Source organism: Idiotropiscis lumnitzeri, chromosome 16, assembly GCF_059441095.1.
Source record: "Idiotropiscis lumnitzeri isolate Australia: NSW breed Sydney's pygmy pipehorse chromosome 16, RoL_Ilum_1.0, whole genome shotgun sequence".
NCBI lineage: Eukaryota > Metazoa > Chordata > Actinopteri > Syngnathiformes > Syngnathidae > Idiotropiscis > Idiotropiscis lumnitzeri.
The window spans coordinates 7,356,336-7,374,484 of record NC_142406.1 but is presented as its reverse complement, the minus strand read 5'-3'; the positions used below and the strand labels follow the sequence as shown (position 1 = coordinate 7,374,484).

Here is an 18,149-nt window from a genome sequence, read left to right as displayed (position 1 = left end):
TGCTAAAGCTCTCAGAGGTCTGAGTGTGGTTGTGTATGTCTGCCTTGTGTCTATGGAGAACACACTTGCTTTTCTTCAGCTGAGCCTCATTTTGTTCAGCTATTCCAGGATACAGCTTACTTAACATGTTAATTCTTTGGCATCAAAGCCTGAAGTCATGTCTGATTGTGTGCCTAATTTTTGAGTTGAACAAAAATAAAGGCATCAACATGCAGCAAGGTTTCACTCACGGGTGGTAAATCCAAGTCATGAAAGTAAAAGCCATGACTGAGTTTGGCTTTTGCCACCAGTGCTTCGCTGTGGCAAGGATGGGCTTACATGATGTTGCAATAATAAATAAAATAATATGCCATATATTTGTGAGTACTGTTTACTGTTTAAAAAATAATAATAATAAACAAAATTAGCAGGAGTCCAGTTGCGTCATTTTTGTCATTTTTCTACTTTTAATTTGACTAGTCCAATTTACTGGAACTGTGTCAGGCACATCCTACATGAAAAACTATTGCCACCTAGTGGCTTAAAAATTCTGTTCACATGTAGCTCAAAACAAGCCATCCATTTCTGAACCGCTTGTCCTTAATCAAATTTGAACTATATTGCACTTTTCATTTCATTGGAAATGCAACAAAGTGCTAGAAGATAAACCAATCATTGAAAAAGAAAAAAAGCATATAATCAATGATTCAAGTTTTTTCACGCTTGAACTTCAAATAACTATGAATCACTGTAAAATGACTTTATCAATAAACTAATAGATACAACAATATTTTCATGACGTAAATTGGTACACTTTCATCTTAACAAGAGCAGGGGTTGGTACCGGGCCACGCAGACATACACTGGGGGAAAAAAAATGTGTGTATGAATTGATCAGTAGTGGGGGAACAAAAAGGTTAGTGAATGCGAAACAAGAGTATCAAAAACTTGAAAAACATTTTACTGTCCATTTTGAACAGAAATCAAATGTGCGATTAAATTGCGATTAATCGCAAGTTAACTCTGGAAATCATGTGATTGGGGCTTTTCAATTGATGTGTACACTTAGTACATTAAATTAAAACCTTAATTAATTAATACAACTAATACCTTAATGCAGGTAATACATGACAATGATAGAAAACGTTTTTTTATTAAATTAATTGTTTTGTTTCTTGTAAACAGAGAACCAGAGGGCAGAAGAGAAAGAATAATCCTTTCTGTGAAGAGAGAGAAGACAAGATTGAGGTTTGTCGCTCATTTCAAAGAATGACAGAATTGCTTTTGTCGAAATTTAAGTTTGAACAGCATTAAACACCACAATATACCCTCACATACAAGAAAATCTCCAGGACTGGCGTCTCAAAAGATACATTTCAAACGCAAACCATAAGTTTTCACCTTCCTGTTTTGTTCAGAAAATGAACCAGTATTCCTACAAAAAGATCCTGCGGCATTTGCTATATTAGCGGGACAACTCGGGTTCACCATGACAATTCACCTGATCACCGTGTCCTGAGCATCCAACAGTTTCGAATGTAGGAGTGCATGAAGGCATTGCTGAGAATGCTGGGAAATCAGCTGGCTCCATGAGCTCGTTTGTAACTTGAAACGTTCACAAATCGAGGTAATTTTTCCCATTGAAATGAATGGAAATGCAATGAATCTGTTCCAGCTCCCAAACTAAGTCCTATTTATATTAACTTAAAAAAAAGTGTTTGGTCAAAAATAAATATAATGTAGTATAGAATTAAGTGAAGCATAAAAGAAATAAAACACTTAAAAAGCATGGTAACTAATTATTATGCATTAACCTTTACTTAGGAGGCAAAAGAAGGTGGACTGCAGCTTCTCTCTTGAAAAGAGTCTTCTTCCGTAATAACATGGAGGAATTATGGTTTATAAGAATTCTATTATGTCAATTTCATTTCTAAGTCATTATGGTTGATTTTGGTAAACCGATCTGGGGAAACTTGCCTTTTTATAGAGATGTTATGTGATGTGTCGATGCTTCAGGGCTTGTCTCGAGAAATAGTGGGCATGCCAAATGAAGCCCCGATTGGGAGCCTGTGCCGTTTCCAAGAAAATCACCGGGACAGATGCTAAGCGAGGCCTTGGTTTGTGCGGATTACGTCGTCGGTTCATTTAATGTATCGTTACTTCCTAATAACAGCAGCATTGTCAGCATTTTTTGGGAGCTTCAAGTTTCAGTTAATAGAGTGTAAGGATCTATTGTTGCCTGTCCAGTCAGTGTCCTGGGCTTGATTCCATCAATAGATTTTTGACCCTTTTAAACTGATATTTATAATCATATGCGCATTTTTTTTTTATACATTCCAGTGAGAAATATTTACCCCATACATAATTTGATTGTTCTCATCCATGTTTCCATAGGACTCGCTGCCAAGGGAACGCAGACAGCGACAGTCTGCTGTGCTTAAAAAAAACAAAGCAGATGACACGAGGACTGAGTGTACAACCTGTAAAGGACCGGGGGACAATGAAAATCTTGTGAGGTGAGTGAATGTGAGTGTATGTGGGTCATAGATGGCGTGAGGCTTGACATTTGCTGCGCGTGCGTGTTACACAGACACTGTCCCGATGATTAAAGTTCAGTCTTCATTAGGCTTTTAGCGCCTAGGCTCAACAGATGTATAGGGCTGACCCTACCTCTTCCATAGGCACTCAGTATTGACCTGCCACATACATTTGCGCACTTATTTACCATGTAATGAATAGCACAATTTAGTCTGCTTCTTTCTTGGAATTCCAGGTGCAGACATAAAGATTGTGCTGTGCTCTTGGAATTGTATCGAGCAGTGATTCCCAACCAAGGGTGCCAATGGCACCTGACCGTAATAATAATAGGCTGCCAGGATGGCCGAGTGGTCTAAGGCGCCGCGTTCAGGACCCAGTCTCCCCAGGAGGCCTGGGTTCGAATCTCGAATTTCCCCATTGTGGGACTAATAAAGGGAATATTATTATTATTATTATTATTAATGATATTGATGATAATAATAATATATGATCCTATTTAACTTTTTCTCTACAGTACGATGCCAGCAATGGTTATATTTTTCTACAGTATCTATCCCAGTGATGGATCAGATGTAAGAAGGTTCAATAAACTGTTGCTGTTCATGCAACAGAATGAGCTTCCTAGTGTATATCAGATTTGTGTTCAATTAAACAGGCCCGGATTTTGACAGAGTAATTAAATTTGTATGGAAATGGAGATTAAATCTTTTTTATTTATTTATTTATTTTTTGATTAGTGATACTTTGGGGTTTCATTTTTGTTTGGTGGTGCCCGTGAGATTGCTCTGGTGTAAGAAAGGTGCCCTGTCTCAATAAAGTTTGGGAAATAGTCGAGTGGGAAGGATTTTTTCCACACTATAAAAAAAAAAAAAAGTCATTCCCCATTGTCATCAAATCACTGCATTCACAATTATGACTGTGTGGATAACCAATTTAATGTGGACACTAACCACGAAAAATAGTGTGCATTTGTGGCTTGATCTCAACTTTTCATTGCATGTCCATCTGTTCAAGCTTTCAGTCCTTTCGGCAAAACCTGTTGTTCTCTAAACAGGAGTTGTATGACAGAATTCATAGATCCATGAAATGACCAATACATCCATCACTTATACGCCTTTCCGTCACTCTTCCAGTCTCCTAATGACACTCTGTGACTCTCTAAGCTCAATTTTAGGCATTTTCTTGGTCTCATGATGTCAAAATGTGACGAGCGTGGTCGAGAAGTCTGTTTAGATGGCAATTCTAATTCAACCAATGTATTGGTCGATTCATGGATCATTCACCAGTTGTGAATTTTGCCTCTCAGCTCCCTGTTAGAGAACAGAAATTAAAAGGCTAAGGGTAAAAAGCATTCAAAACCTTGGCGAAAGTTAAATTAAGTTCACTTTTAAAGGTTATTGAACATTTTGTCTTTTTCTTTTCAATGCAAAACACATTCCCATAGATGTAATTGGAGCTTTGTAAAATGGTAAACGTACTTATATGAAGTGTTGTGTTTTGTGCATTATTTATTGTGGTTTTTACAAGTAATTAATAGCATTTTAATATTACGTTAGTGTAAAAGTCGTGAGGGTTTTTTTTTTTTTTTTTGGTCGGGGTTTGAGGTGTGCTGCCCTGACTCTTTCTATCTTTGCATTGCACAGGTTGTGAGAGCCGGGGCAGCCACCTCACCTGGCATAAAAACTGGCGACCGATGACCATTGGCTTAGAGAAAAACAAAGGCAAAATTGAGGCATTTGAAGAATGACGGTCGATAGAGGCTGAAGAACAAGAGAGAGAACAAGATCGCCCCCTACAGCCCACAATGACCTCTGATCCAAACTGGACGAACAGCGGTCCGACGGAAACTGACAAAATCTGAATTGCTCTCAGATGAACTCACATCACACATCGCATCCTGACATTCAAACTGCTCAACTGCTGCTACCACTAACTAGGTTGAGTGATGACTGTCTTTTTTTTTTTTTTTTGTGGCACTCTATTGTTTAGTCTTTTTTTATTTTTATTTCTTTAGTTACATTGAGAAACACCAAGTATGTGATGTCATTTTGGACGTGGGATGTCGTGGCACAGCATCAGGAATTTACCAATTTGGATGTAGTAAATGCACCAATGAAATAGGTATCAGTATGATAGTTGAACACGAGAATTTGATCCATTAATTTAGTTTCTGTGTCACTACTGACTGACAGTTATGCATTAAGTTGCCTTTTGGATTAAAAAAAAAAGTACACACACAGGTACAGATAATGGATGGATGGATGTATATTAGTGCAGTTTAGCCTTTTACAGTTTTTAATTAATTAATCGCAAACAATTTCGCTATTAATCACATTGTACTTTTTTTTGTTAAGCTTTTTATAGGTATTTACTTGAAAAATATAATGTAATTAATGGAAAATCATCTAATATGAAGTGTACTTTAAATCAAAGACTGTTCTAATGGCTATCTTTGATCCTTTAATACGATCTAAATGGAGTCATCTTTGCAGGAATTCTTCTTAGAAACAATTCTCAAAACCTCTACAGTATATTGAGTTCTAAGCACCACACTCCAGCAGTGTTGGTGTTTTGTTCTGAGATGATGTGCTAAAGATGTACAGTGTTTCAATCTGGCTTTGCAAAATATGCAAATTGTTCTGAAGTAAATATAACTGAGTTAAAATATTTAATCACGTGAAAACTTTATCAAATTAATCTCAGCCCTATATATATATATATATATATATATATATATATATATATATATATATATATATATATATATATATATATATATATATAATCAGTGCTGTCAATTAATCACAATAAATTCCATGATTAATTGCGATTAATTATATTTTCCAACTACTATTTTTTTGTGAAGCTTGTAACAGATATTTACTTGAATAATATCTTGGAATTGATGCGAAATCACCCAATATGAAGTATATTTAATTCAAAGAATGTTCTAATAGCTTTCTTTGATTCTTGAATACGATCTAAATGGAGGCATCTTTACAGGCATTTTTCTTAGAAACATTTCCCAAAACTGCCCACAAGCGCCACACTCCAGCAGTGTTGGTTTGCAAGGCCCAGTGGTAACTTGAACACGGTGTTTTGTTCTGAGACGTGCTAAGGATGCACAGCTAATATGGTACAATATTTGCAAAGTATGCAAATTATTTTTGAAGTAAATCAAACTGAGTTAACTGAGTTAAAATATTTAACTGAGTAAAAAAAATTGGATTGATCACCTGAGTTTTACGCTTTAGTTTTGACAGCCCTGTATATATATATATATATATATATATTAGTATTGTCTTTAATTGTGATTAATTAATCCATTCAATGCTGAAGAAGGAGCCTTTTGTTTTCTGAAATTGCAGCAAAGTCCGTTTGTCATGTTCGTTTTGTTGGAAGTTGGTGTGGCGGCAGCACAGTGAAGCAATGGTTAGAACATCTGGTTGTTGGCCTTCAGCTTTTCCTCGAGAGGAGAACTGTTGGCAGCAAGAAAATGGATAGCTGCCAAATGGAGACTAGAGTACAATACTGCAACATTCACAGAACAGACACAGCAACAGGATTGTTTATTTTCATCATTCAGACTGGAAATTTTCAAAAGCTCCGACGGTGCAACAATGCCGAATCCCAAAAAGCGAATAGCGGTATCAGCTTCACCTACTTGTAAAGTCTTTTCACCAGGTACTATAAAAATAGCAGGTCCCATTCAAAGGAAAGGTGACGTAACACAAAGTACGCCTACCCAGCTAGATCAATATTAAGCTGTATTTTGATTAATGTAAATTTAACTTCTCCCAACTTTGCGTGTGCATGTGTGTGCATATTTCTTTTTAAGTGAAAGGCCACAGATGGTTGAGAGAAGCTGAACAGAATAGAAAAGCACTCCTGTGTGTAATGTAGCTTAATGATACATTACAGATTCTGTCGTAGAGACGTGTTAGGTTAGTGAGTAGTAATTGCATCATGTGAAAACAAATGGTATTCTCTTTGGGAATTTACAAGTCTTCCTCATTCGTCATATCCAGAAGTTGACAGTTAACTGACAATGTCTTCAGAAAGCAGACCAGCTTTGTCTCCACGTCCCTTGTGGTGCTCAGTCAGTACTGTCAAAAGCTCTGCTTTTTTCCTCTGTAAGGGCATGTGACAAGTGTCACACTGTGGCCCCAAATGTCACTTTGTGGAAAATAGAGGCTCCTGTCTCCAAGCTTCTGGGACCAGTAGTGCAAATGGTGTACCGCTTTTGCGAACAACAAATTCCATTGGTCTTTGTAGATGTGAGCTTGGTTTTGCTGATTCGTTGTCCTTTTTCATACATTGTCCAAAAGCTGTTTTCCATGCATGACTATATCAGTTACCCAACCTACTTGATTTTTAACAGAACATAATTACAATACTGTGTAACTGGACAGAAGCGTAGCTAGCTATATTGTGATACTTGTATTTTGTTTGTGTACATGTATACTTGATTAAAAGTCACATTTGCTACAAATTTGTTTACATTAATTACGCTGTGCGTGTGTGTGTGTATGTGTGTGTGTGTGTGAGAGCTTTCTCAGCCTCTGGCTTATAACTCTTGACAATTAAGTGGGGCTTTAATAAACTCTTGACTTTTCATCTTATTGCCGCAGTGATAAATGAGTGTCAGCCAGCTAATTAATTGCTCCTAACATGCGGCAGCAGCGGTCCGTTTGTGCGTGTAATGCCCTCTGTCATCTGTGATTTATCACCTGGGAACTGCCATTGTAGGTGGGGACTGGTTCATACAAGCTGTTACCCCATGCAGACTAAAACTGAAATTGATCTGCTGCATGTTATATCTTTAATCATCAGATGTGTGTGCGTGCGTGTGTGTATATATATGCCCATGGATAAACAGTGTATGCATATGTACACACCTGAGTTTCACTTGTGCCATGTGCCTACGCTCAATTTTACTTCTCTGGTCTGTGCTGTGTATTGTTTTTCATGGTAAATCCAATTATGTTTATGATTACACGATTAAAATGGCTGAATTTGCATATTTTTTTAATTGGTGAGACAGAACTTCTGAACTTCTGATTGTGCAATTGCCTCACAAAAAGCAGTCATAGTATTGTTCAGCCGAACCATTTATTGGTAAAAATATTGTTCTTAAACAAAGGAGCCCGTATGGAAGTGGCTGTTCCGTCTCTCCACATCATTGATAAAATGTTTTCAGACACTTGGATGGATTTAATATTTGTGTGACATACAAGACTCAAAAAAGCGTAAAACTCCAAATGGTTGTTTATGTGAGCTGAACACAGAGCTGCCAAATATTACAGAAATCCATCCATCCATCCGCTTCTCCTCACGAGGGTCACGGGTGTGCTGGAGCCTATCCCAGCTGTCTTCAGGCGGTAGGCGGGGGACACCCTGAACTGGTTGCCAGTCAATCACAGGGCACACACAGACGAAAAACCATCCGCGCTCAGACTCATACCTAGGATCAATTTAGAGTGTTCAATCGACCTGCCATGCATGTTTTTGGAATGTGGGAGGAACCCGGAGTACCGGGAGGAAACCCACGCAGGCACGGGGAGAACATGCAAACTCCACACAGGAAGGCTGGAGCCAGAATCGAACCCATGACCTCTGCACTGTGAGGCCATAGTGCTAACCATTTTTCCACCGTGCCGCCCCAATGTCACAGAAATCCCTGAATGCTAACTCACTACCCCCTTAAAACGTCATGATTGTTCAGAATATCATTTTTATTTTATCATCAATGTGACTGTCACTTTATTCGATTTCCTTCCACTCATTCCGCGCAGGACTCATGAGAGGAATGTAGCAGCTCCGGTGGCTCCCTCATAGGTTTGAAATTTCTTCACGGTCACAACATGACTGAGAGAGGGCGGGAGAACGGGAAGCCTGGCGGTTCGCTGCTTTGCAGTTTCTTAGATGGAGAAAAGGGAAAACATGAGAAAGGGAAGGGAGTTACATGAAAAAATCCAGTTATACCCTTACACTCTTGTAGCCACATAAAGAACAATACAATAGGATTCAAGACTTGCACTTGTGGGAGGCGGCGGGGGAAGACACGCTGACTATCTATGGTATCTATCACTCTATCCAAGGCGAGCGTATCCTCAACGCACCTGAGCCGTCACTGGGTGAAGACAATGTATTGGAGATCATACGAAAGGCATTGTTCAATATAGAATTATGGATGTGTGTGTGTAAGAAGTCTGTCTGTGTTAGGATGTCCTCGCTCGCATGCCAAAACATATCACATTGTCATGGAGACAGCCTCGGCTGGCCCAATCAGGAACAAATAAACAGAAGAATGAGGGGCTCAGATAAGGGAAGGAGATATACCAAGCATCCGGCACCAATCACGTCTAGGAGAGAAGTTCCGTATAACAGTTGTTTTGGTAACTTGCCGACAGTAATTTCAGTCAGCCTTGAGTCCATTGCTGAATTTGTAATCAATTCTTCAACACAATCAGCAACTTCTGCTATTTGTTATCCACTGTGTGTAGTGTCTCAAGAGTCGAATCCAACCTGCGACTGCGTTCACTTATCGCCTGAGTCTGAGTGTCGACCGCTCGACCCAGCCCATCCAACGTGACCGACAGCCAGCTCACATCCAATGAGGCTGCTCCAATCTTCTGAAAGTTGCTATAAAACAGGAAACTGCCAGTTCCAAACAGCAGGATACCTTATCAGTATTTCAATCCACGGGTTGGCTGGTCGGGGTTGTGGGGGTTGGGCTTCTGGATCATTTAAGGACAATGAAGCAGACTCTCGCTTTCGCGCAAGCATTGTAGTATCGTTTCCTGGCTTGGTTTGTCACGTTATGTTGTCTCCTAGTGTCTGAAACCAGTGATGGGAAAATTAAGTTTCAAATTTGCTTCATGAACCAGCTGTTGTATTTTTTGAGTCCTCTAGACGGCACTGTTGGTTTGAATAAAGGTTTAAAAATGGCAATTCATTGTGCTTTCAGCCCAATGTTGAACAGAGAGTGCCATCTATAGGAGTCCAAAAATACTAAAACTGGTTCATGAACCAGATTTGAAGCTTCATTTACCCATCACTATCTGAAACGATGACCCGGCGCCACCAAAATTCATGTGTATTTTTCTACTCTTCTCCACTTCAACCTGTAAAAATATAATAGCGACATGCACATTTTTGATCATTGACAAAAAAATATGAGCTGCTTTGAGGAAAGAAAAACACTATCCCCTTCACAAAATGTATATATTGTGCTGATTGTGTTTTTAATTTTACAAATTGAAGTGGACAAGAGTAGGAATGTGCAATTAAATTTTGTTGGTGGCTAGTCGTAGTTTTCAGACATTTAGCGACACAAATGTTAATTCTGTCCAGGCACAGATGCAGCTCGGCATAGCTGTGCGAGCCCGCGTCAATTTCGGAGAAACAGCCTAGCGGCTTGGCAATATTTCCGTATCGCGGTGCGGTGTGCGCTGGCTTCTTTTCATTTGGATAACCAGGTGGATGACAACTGTTTGCAAATGAATATAATTTTCGCCTTAAAGGCCACTCCTCCTGGCTGATGTACAGCGTGTCATTCTGTAATTAGTTTCCGTTTCCATTTTTGTTTAGTGACTATATTTTCCCTCAGGAGTCCAGAGACTTTTTAATTTGCCTGCTATTTTGTTGTTCGACATTGGATCATCTCCGCTTTGACGAGGTTCCAGCCTGACGTCTGTGAAAAGTGGACAAGATCACCTCAAGCAGTTAATTCCTGTGTCAGTCTTATAGCTTAGCAATTAGGATGGAGGTCTTTCCTCGTCATTCCATCATGAGAATGACGTTTGTCAGATGTGTAGCTGAATCAGCTCCCGTACGTAGGTGACATTGTGGCAACGTGAACATGCATACGTCCAGCCTAGCGGAACTTCTTGGGACAATCTCTGCTGTACGAAAAAACGTAAAAATATATTTATTGAAATAAAAAATTTAAACAAAATATGCAAATCTACGGGGGTTGACTAAGGTATAAGGTGATAACTGTTCTGTTGGCATTTAATACATAATATGGGGATTGTGTTAAATTTCAAAACGGCTTTATTGTTTGGTTTTGCCCAGTGTTGGTTTGGGCCGCTATCTTCATCCTTACATCCATTTACTATTGTTTATCTCGGGTCAAATTGCGGCGCAGCTTTAGTAGTGAAGCCCAGACATCCCTTTTTCCTGGCACTTCGTCAAGCTCTTTGGACGTGATCCTGAGAAATTCCCAGGCCAGCCAGTACATTGTCACACAAGCTTGTTCTGGGTTGTCCTCGTGGCCATGTACTGATGGGACGTGCCCAGCTGGGTCAAGGAAGAGAGGCATCCAGTAGGCCCTCTAATCAGATGTCCGAGCCACCTCATCTGGGACCTCTCGATGTGGAAGAGCTGTGGCTCTACTCTGAGTCCGTCCCAGATGACTAAGCTTCTAAAAAAAGGCCAGAATCTATTTATTGAATATATATATGGCTGAAGCGGTTGTGCCATCTGACCTTTCCACCAGAAATCATTAATCTTTTGCCCTGCATGAGATGAGTTATGGCAAGTCACGGAAGCAAGTCCTTGGTACCCATTTTCTTTGGAGACAGAAAATAAGTGAATAACCCAAACAACGACTCTGCTTCACTAATGTTTACAATATGGATCTGAGGCCAATAGCCCCAGTGATGGATAAAGAGGCTGAAGAAGTTGTGGAGATGAGTAACCTTTTCAGTGATGCGAACGTGTCCCATTACTGTTCTGACACGAGGCCTGGTGAACTGATATAATGGTGGCATTTTGTTTTTGCTGACCCCACCCTTTTCGCTCAAGAGCTAGGGCAGTTATTTGGAAATGTTTCTAGACATTGTTGTAGGGTGTATAGCAGGAGTCCTCCATCCTGTTCCTCGAGGGCTGATGTCCTGCAGGTTTTCCATCTCTCCCTGCTGCTACACAGCTGATTCAAATGATCAGATAATCAGCAAGGTCTGCAGAAGCTAGATAACGATCGCTCAGATTTGTTGCACAAGGGAGAGGTGGAAAACGGGCAGGACACCGGCCCTCGAGGAACAGGGTTGAAGACCCCTGGTGTATAGTCTTCTCTTTGCACTATTTACCACATATTGTTTAGGCTATTCCTTTTTTAATAAGACATATCAAGACATTTTAGTCGTATGTTCAGGTCTTTCAATTTGTGCTGAAGTGTCTTGCGGCATGCTGATAGGTCAAGGTGTCAAATGTGATTTTGGAGACATTTTCCTGAAAGATTTCGGAACTGCACAACCACAGAGGCATTCAGTGAGATTTTTATGGGTATTCTGGCTTTCCAAAAATATAATTGCAGGTTATATGGAGACTCAAGGGGCGACATGGTGGTCGAGTGGTTAGCACAATGGCCCCACAGTGCAGAGGTCGTGGGTTAGATTCGGGCTCTAACAGTCTTGCGTGGAGTCTGCGTGGGTTTCCTCCGGTTTCCTCCCACATTCCCAAAAATTTGAGTGGACACTCTAATGTGGCTCTAGGCATGAGTGTGAGCGCAGATGGTTGTTTGCCTATGTGTGTCCTGTGATTGGCTGGCAACCAGTTTAGGGTGTACCCCGCCTACTGCCCGATAGCAGCTGGGATAGGCTACAGCACACCTGCGACCCTCGTGAGGAGAAGCAGTACAGATGATTGATGGATGGATGGTTGGAGACTCAAACTAGACTGAACAGTACTAAAAAAGAGCCATTATATGTATAAAATAGATTGTTGTCTTGATTTCCTAATGGAGTATCCAGAATGAAATGGGTTTTGGTCCTCTTTCCTTTTACCTTCTATCTGTCCACCAGGGCCACCTTATGGATAGTAAGTGAAAGTTCAGCTAATGTCACAGCATCAGGCAGGAAGGGAAGATCGGTACTCTTTAGTGTTCATTTGTTTCCCTTATAACACTAAATTACTTTGATCCAGATTACCTAATAAAGACAGCCATTCTGACATGGATTTTTCTCTAGAGGTGTTTTCTGAATATTTTACAAGTCCATTCATTACTTCTCTCTCTTTGAACAATGGCTCTGTTCAGTCAGCGAGCCAACAGTAAATCAAAAAGTAGGAGGTTTGCAAAGTCCAATAATCTTCTTTCAATGAAAAGACACTGACACACTTTATCATGGATGAAAGTCAGTGGCTGAGTGCTTTGTGTCATATTGATTTCTGTCATGTGGCCACTCCCTTGGTAATTGCATTTCCCACCTGTGATAAATTCACTGCCTTGTTTCTCCCGTTTGGGTTAAGACTCCGTTGCTGCAATAGAGAATAGAAGTTTTTCGAAGTCCCACTGTGAATACATGCTTCATGAATGTAGACACAAAGCTTCAATACGGTCCAGAGCTTCATTTCTAAAGGGGAGCATTATTTCTCAGCTAGATCATTCACAATAAAGTTCCTCACTGCTATCATCCAATTTACCTGTATAGTCAGAAATCAGTAGCACATTTAGTTTGAGTTGACAAACATTTATTTTTCAGTGGCCATCATGATTATAGTTGTTTTCAGTTATATTCTGCACACCGCAGTTATGTGGCTTGCTGGTATAAATACCATACATTGTCAACATGAAATCCTAGATAGTTTTTTCAATTATAGTGTCTGTCACAGGTCACGATAATCAACTTTACCTTTAATCTCTGGATGGGACGGGACAGGATAAAAAATACCTGGGTGGAAACGGGCCTTTGAGAGTCCATGAGGTAGAGGGGATGACAAACTGTTATTTATTTATTTAATTAATTAATTCATGTTCCGGGAGTGGGAGTCATTCTGAATGGTAGCAAGATGGAATGGGAGTCATTTTCACCAGGACAGGACAGATTAGGTCGGTCCGGAATCGGACAGTATGGGATATAAAAAGCGCTTTGTTACAGCTCCGGCTGTTGTGAAATGCGCTATATAAATAAAATCGTATTGTTGTAATATTGTATTTATTTCTGTGGGAGTGGGATAAGACGGGAGTGAAAATTCACTCTGGTGTCCATCTTTGAGGACTTGTTTTCACTAGATTTGTATGTTATGTTATGCAGTGATGTACTTCGAACTATCTTATCGACAAATTGTACTATTTATAGTCGTAGCGGCGATTTGGGGGCGCAAACTGTTATTAAGATTCCACTAAACGTGAATGACAACAAGCCCTACCCTCGCATAAATATGTGCTGCAACCTGGAGGCTGTAACTCGTGTGTCTTTACACTGTCTTGTTAACGAACTTCTGTCCTGGACATAATAAAATCGTCAACGGCTTGGACGTCTTAATGCCCACCCAAACACATTTATGTGTTTCCCCACACCGTCAATGTCGCCGAACATTATTACAACATTATTACAACATTATTATCAAAGACTTGCTGATGTTAACACTGTTAGTTAACACTAATCTATGCTAACAGTGTAGTTTGTCTTCCTGTTTTGCTTTTACATGATAACGCTTTGCCCGGTTCGTCAAAATGGTCCTTTTGGTCAAGAACTTTAGCCTGCTAAACTGCCAAGTAATTGGCTGAGAGACTCAGTGAGGAAAACTTATTGTACTCGTGGGAAGAGTTTTCATTAATTAATTAATTAAGGGAATATTTAAAAGTGTATTTTATTGTTTAATACTGAGTTGAACGAGAAAGCCGGCCATGGATTGTGGTAGAATGCGAGATACCACTGCAATGAAATGAGAATGAGAAAATCTGCATAGTTTATTCATCACCGTTTTTCCGTCTTATACAGAGCTCATCAGTGTGACTTTATTTTGCATGGTAATGAATGGTGCCTCTTGATAAGAAAGTCAGTCAAAAAAAAAAAAATTGACGGCAGTTTTGAAGAGGTGGTTGCAAGCCAATAAAAGCCTAAACTATTTGGTTTCGTCTCCCTGGCGGTTGCAGAGGGATGATCTGAGAGCATCACTGAGAGATTAAATACCAGATGAAAGTGGACACGAATCACCAGCCAACAGCAACACATGTAGCTGACAAAAGCAATCAGTCACGTCCTCTCAACCACCTTAACTCCAATAAGATTACATCAATCAATAACCGCTCTTATGAGTGATTGGATTTTGTCTGCTTCCAAAGTACAAGGGCTGTAGAGTGGGGAATGCTCAATTTTTCCAATGATTAAAGCAGGCCAAATTGCTTTGATAACATCAAGGACCTTGCTGTGTAAGGGCAGTGTTTGGAGCAGATAGAGGTTGGTGGTACCAGGTGATTAAGACCGAGATAAAACTTAGCTTTATTATGTAAATCTGCCAGGAACTGTGTTTTCATAACTAATCAAATCTGCTGACATTTTTTTAACCGGTGAACCATCTACCTTCCTTTGTAGTTGATCAACCACAAGCAAACATATTGATTATATGTTGTAAACGTATTTCACTGAATGCTTTTCAGTCATGACAATAACGGCTATTATATAGCATGCTAAATCTCTCAATGATTCCGTGGCATTGCAATAATGCCAGTCTGGATGTTCTGAGTGGATGCTGCCATCCCTAAATTACTTAAGTTTTTTTTTATCCCAGGAAAATGGATATTGGTCATATAATTTAGTCAATAATGGTAAAGACAGAGGTGGTCGGTCTGTCCTGGACGAGGAACTGTCCAGCTCTCAGGCCCAGCCGGACGCCCATTTAAGGGGCTGAAGTGGGGGGTGACAAATTTTGAAAAGGGTTCAATTAGCAAAGGCCGGAGTTGGATTTCAGTCTGGCCCACGAATCGGCCCTCGTGTGTGTGATGAACCTACTCGCGATATGGGCGAATGGCAAAAATTGCCTCAGAACGCGTCAAAATAGCCACTTCCAACTGTTTGTGCATGAAGGTACGCGAGACAGCAGTGTCCGTTCAAGCGTGCCTGTATTTGTTTATTCTGACATCACGTAACCTACTACATCCACCTGCTACTTGAGCACACCATTAAAATGGGGGGGGGCAACACTTCAATCTCTATAACACCAATTGTGCGTACTTACTTGCATTCGGCACGCTCGTGAAGAAGAGGAAAGAAGAATGAGACGAAGGAGCCTTTTAAGCCGTTTAAGTAAACCTCAGCCATTAGCATCTCTCCCGCGGTGGTGTCATGCACGGACACTTTTTATTTTATTTTATTTTATTATTTTTGTAATTTTTTTGTGGTAACAGGGTTGGGGGCCGACAATATTAATGAATAAGGTGTCGCGGTCCGAACCGTACCGAGATCGCGGCCAGAGGGCGAGGGTCTGATGGGCAAAAAAGGGTCAAGTGCCCAGCTCTGGGTAAAGACACTAAAATAAAATAAAAATCCCATGTCCTCCATGCTGAAAATAAATGCTTGAAGTCAAGTTTTCAAGGTTATCGATGAGTTTTAAAAGAGAAATAACCCCCCAAAAAAAACTCCAATCAAGAAATAAATAATATAATAACTAATTTCATGGCTTCCCAATGGTAATATAATGAACAAGATTTTTTAAATATGTATATGTATTGGAAAAAATAATGAGCAATGTTAACTTTTTCATATGAAGAACAACTTTATTCAATAAATATTCTCTAGTGTGCTAGAGTTTCAAATGTGCACTGTTGCACACTCTCTCAAAGACTACAGGTGACCCGGGAGTGGATTTTCACTCCTGTCTCATCCCACTCCCACAGAAAAGAACCCTGTACCATCCCAGTCTTCGACCATTGTAAAAAAATAAAAAAATACTGTTGTGCCGCGTCCCATTGAAAACGACCGTCCTGCTCCCATTGAGAATAACTCCCGCTCCCATTTTGAAGCCAGCTACTCTTAAAATAAAATAATAATAATTTACTCAACAGTTTGTCTCCTCTCCTGACTATCCTACTGGATAATCCAGCTCCCATCTGCTCCTTCGAACTATTTATCCCGGACCATCCCAATCCCGCGAAAGTTGACACCGATCCCATAGGAGGCTGTGAAAATAATGTTCCTACCCCAGACTAAATAATTTTTCCTCTTCCACGCCCCCAGAGGCTTTACAAATGTCGAGCGCCTCTTGATGTTGAAACATCATATTGCACATTTTAATTCCATTAATTGCTTTGCTGTTTTGTTGGTGACGGGCCCGTAACCGAGCAGCTGCTTACTCATGCTGCTGTCTTGGAGTTCTTCTGAAAGTGCAGCTAACAACAACTTCTGTTATTCTAATGGTGGTGATGGTGAATTATATTAAATATAATTGAGAAATTTTATATAAAAAAGGTTTGGGACCACCAGTTTATAGCATTATACCTTTAGTAACGGATAATAAATGTGGAACGTGGCTAATAAAACTACAAATACAAGGACTAAAGGATGGCCGTCCTTAGAAATGTATGAAGTTCTATAAGATAAAATTCACTACCAGCAGAGTAAAAAAAAAAAAAAAAATGGATCTTTGACGTCTTTAGCCGTCAATGGTAGTAAATGAGTTAAAATCATACGGAGTGATTGAGAATGCACACACTTTTAACTCAAGAATTCCAGTGTGATGCTGAAAGCGCTGAACACGGTCTATTCCATTACAAACTCATCCGATTTGACATCCCATCTGTGCTCAGAAACATTCAATCACTGAGCACAACACTCTAAAACAAACACCATACTTGGAATTTTTTCTCTCCCCTAACATTTTACAATGAGACTTATAGCTTGACTGAGCAATAATACAGTGTTTGTTTTGTCTGTTAAAAAAAAATATATGAGTTTATACAGTCAGGTACGGCATGTGTGCTCGATACTCAGATCCCTTTATGGGATTTAAGGGAATCCTTACAAGTCCCGAGCACCATACCTGCTACCTATTCCCTTCTTTGGAGATTCATGTGAAATCGTTTGGTGGGCTGTGGACAACAATGTGCTCATTAGTGAAACAAACACACGTTGGTCATTTGTCATGCATTCATTGGGTGGCCAGAGGGCACTTAAAAGTCCCGTGGTTAGGCAGTTATGTCTGCTCAGCCCAACCAAATATAAGCTGCTATGTGTATCTCAGTGTGAGTAAGTCAGCGTATGAAAAACACAGTCATCAGCATGTACTTGCTTGTCACATTTTGTGCCGCTGCAACTCACACTTTTTTTCTGGACATAATTTTTGTCAATTAGATTTGACAGCATCTGCCCTAACTGTCGTGTGGGTTGTTTGCGTTGTTGTTCGGAGTGACTTATAATGATGAAACTTCAGGAACAAACGCTTCAATGAAGGAGAAAACCCGTTAAAGACTGTTGAAGACACATTTTTATATGCTCAAGCGTGACAAATTATCGACACTCATCATACACATATATTGGCAGTCAACAACAATAGCTGTTTGCACTTTACTTTGGAGTCAGCCAGTCCTCCCTCAAGCGCCTCCAACTGGTCCAAAATGCTTCTGCTCGTCTTTTAACTGGAGCTCTCAAGATGGATCATATGGGGCCAATCTTGGCCTCTCTCCACTGACTCCCAGTACACTTTAGATTTAGCGTTAACATACTTTTGTTTCTCTTCAAATCTCTAAATGGCCTCGCCCCAGTGTACCTCCACCCCTACACACCTGCCCGCTGCCTCAGGTCTGCTGACCACATGCTGCTGGAGGTGCCGGGGACTAAGCGCAGCCTCAAGGGGGATCGCGCCTTTTCTGTTGCCGGTCCTACCTTCTGGAATGATTTTCCATTAAA

The 18,149-nt window shown here is 40.1% G+C and overlaps 1 protein-coding gene across 2 annotated transcripts in view; it reads left to right on the top strand.

The window, feature by feature from the left end:
- The window catches only part of LOC148321111 (PHD finger protein 14-like), a 98,507-nt gene that overhangs the window by 59,510 nt on the left and 20,848 nt on the right, over positions 1-18,149 (top strand). The window contains exons 15-17 of one of the 2 annotated variants that reach the window (XM_088319320.1): positions 1,165-1,227; positions 2,374-2,495; positions 4,161-5,274. In XM_088319320.1, coding sequence (XP_088175446.1) covers positions 1,165-1,227; positions 2,374-2,495; positions 4,161-4,167 — 192 coding nt within the window. In that variant the 3' untranslated portion in view covers positions 4,168-5,274. Of the gene's footprint in view, positions 1-1,164; positions 1,228-2,373; positions 2,496-4,160; positions 5,275-18,149 lie in introns of those variants that run through there. The other variant, XM_088319319.1, reaches the window with a different exon arrangement.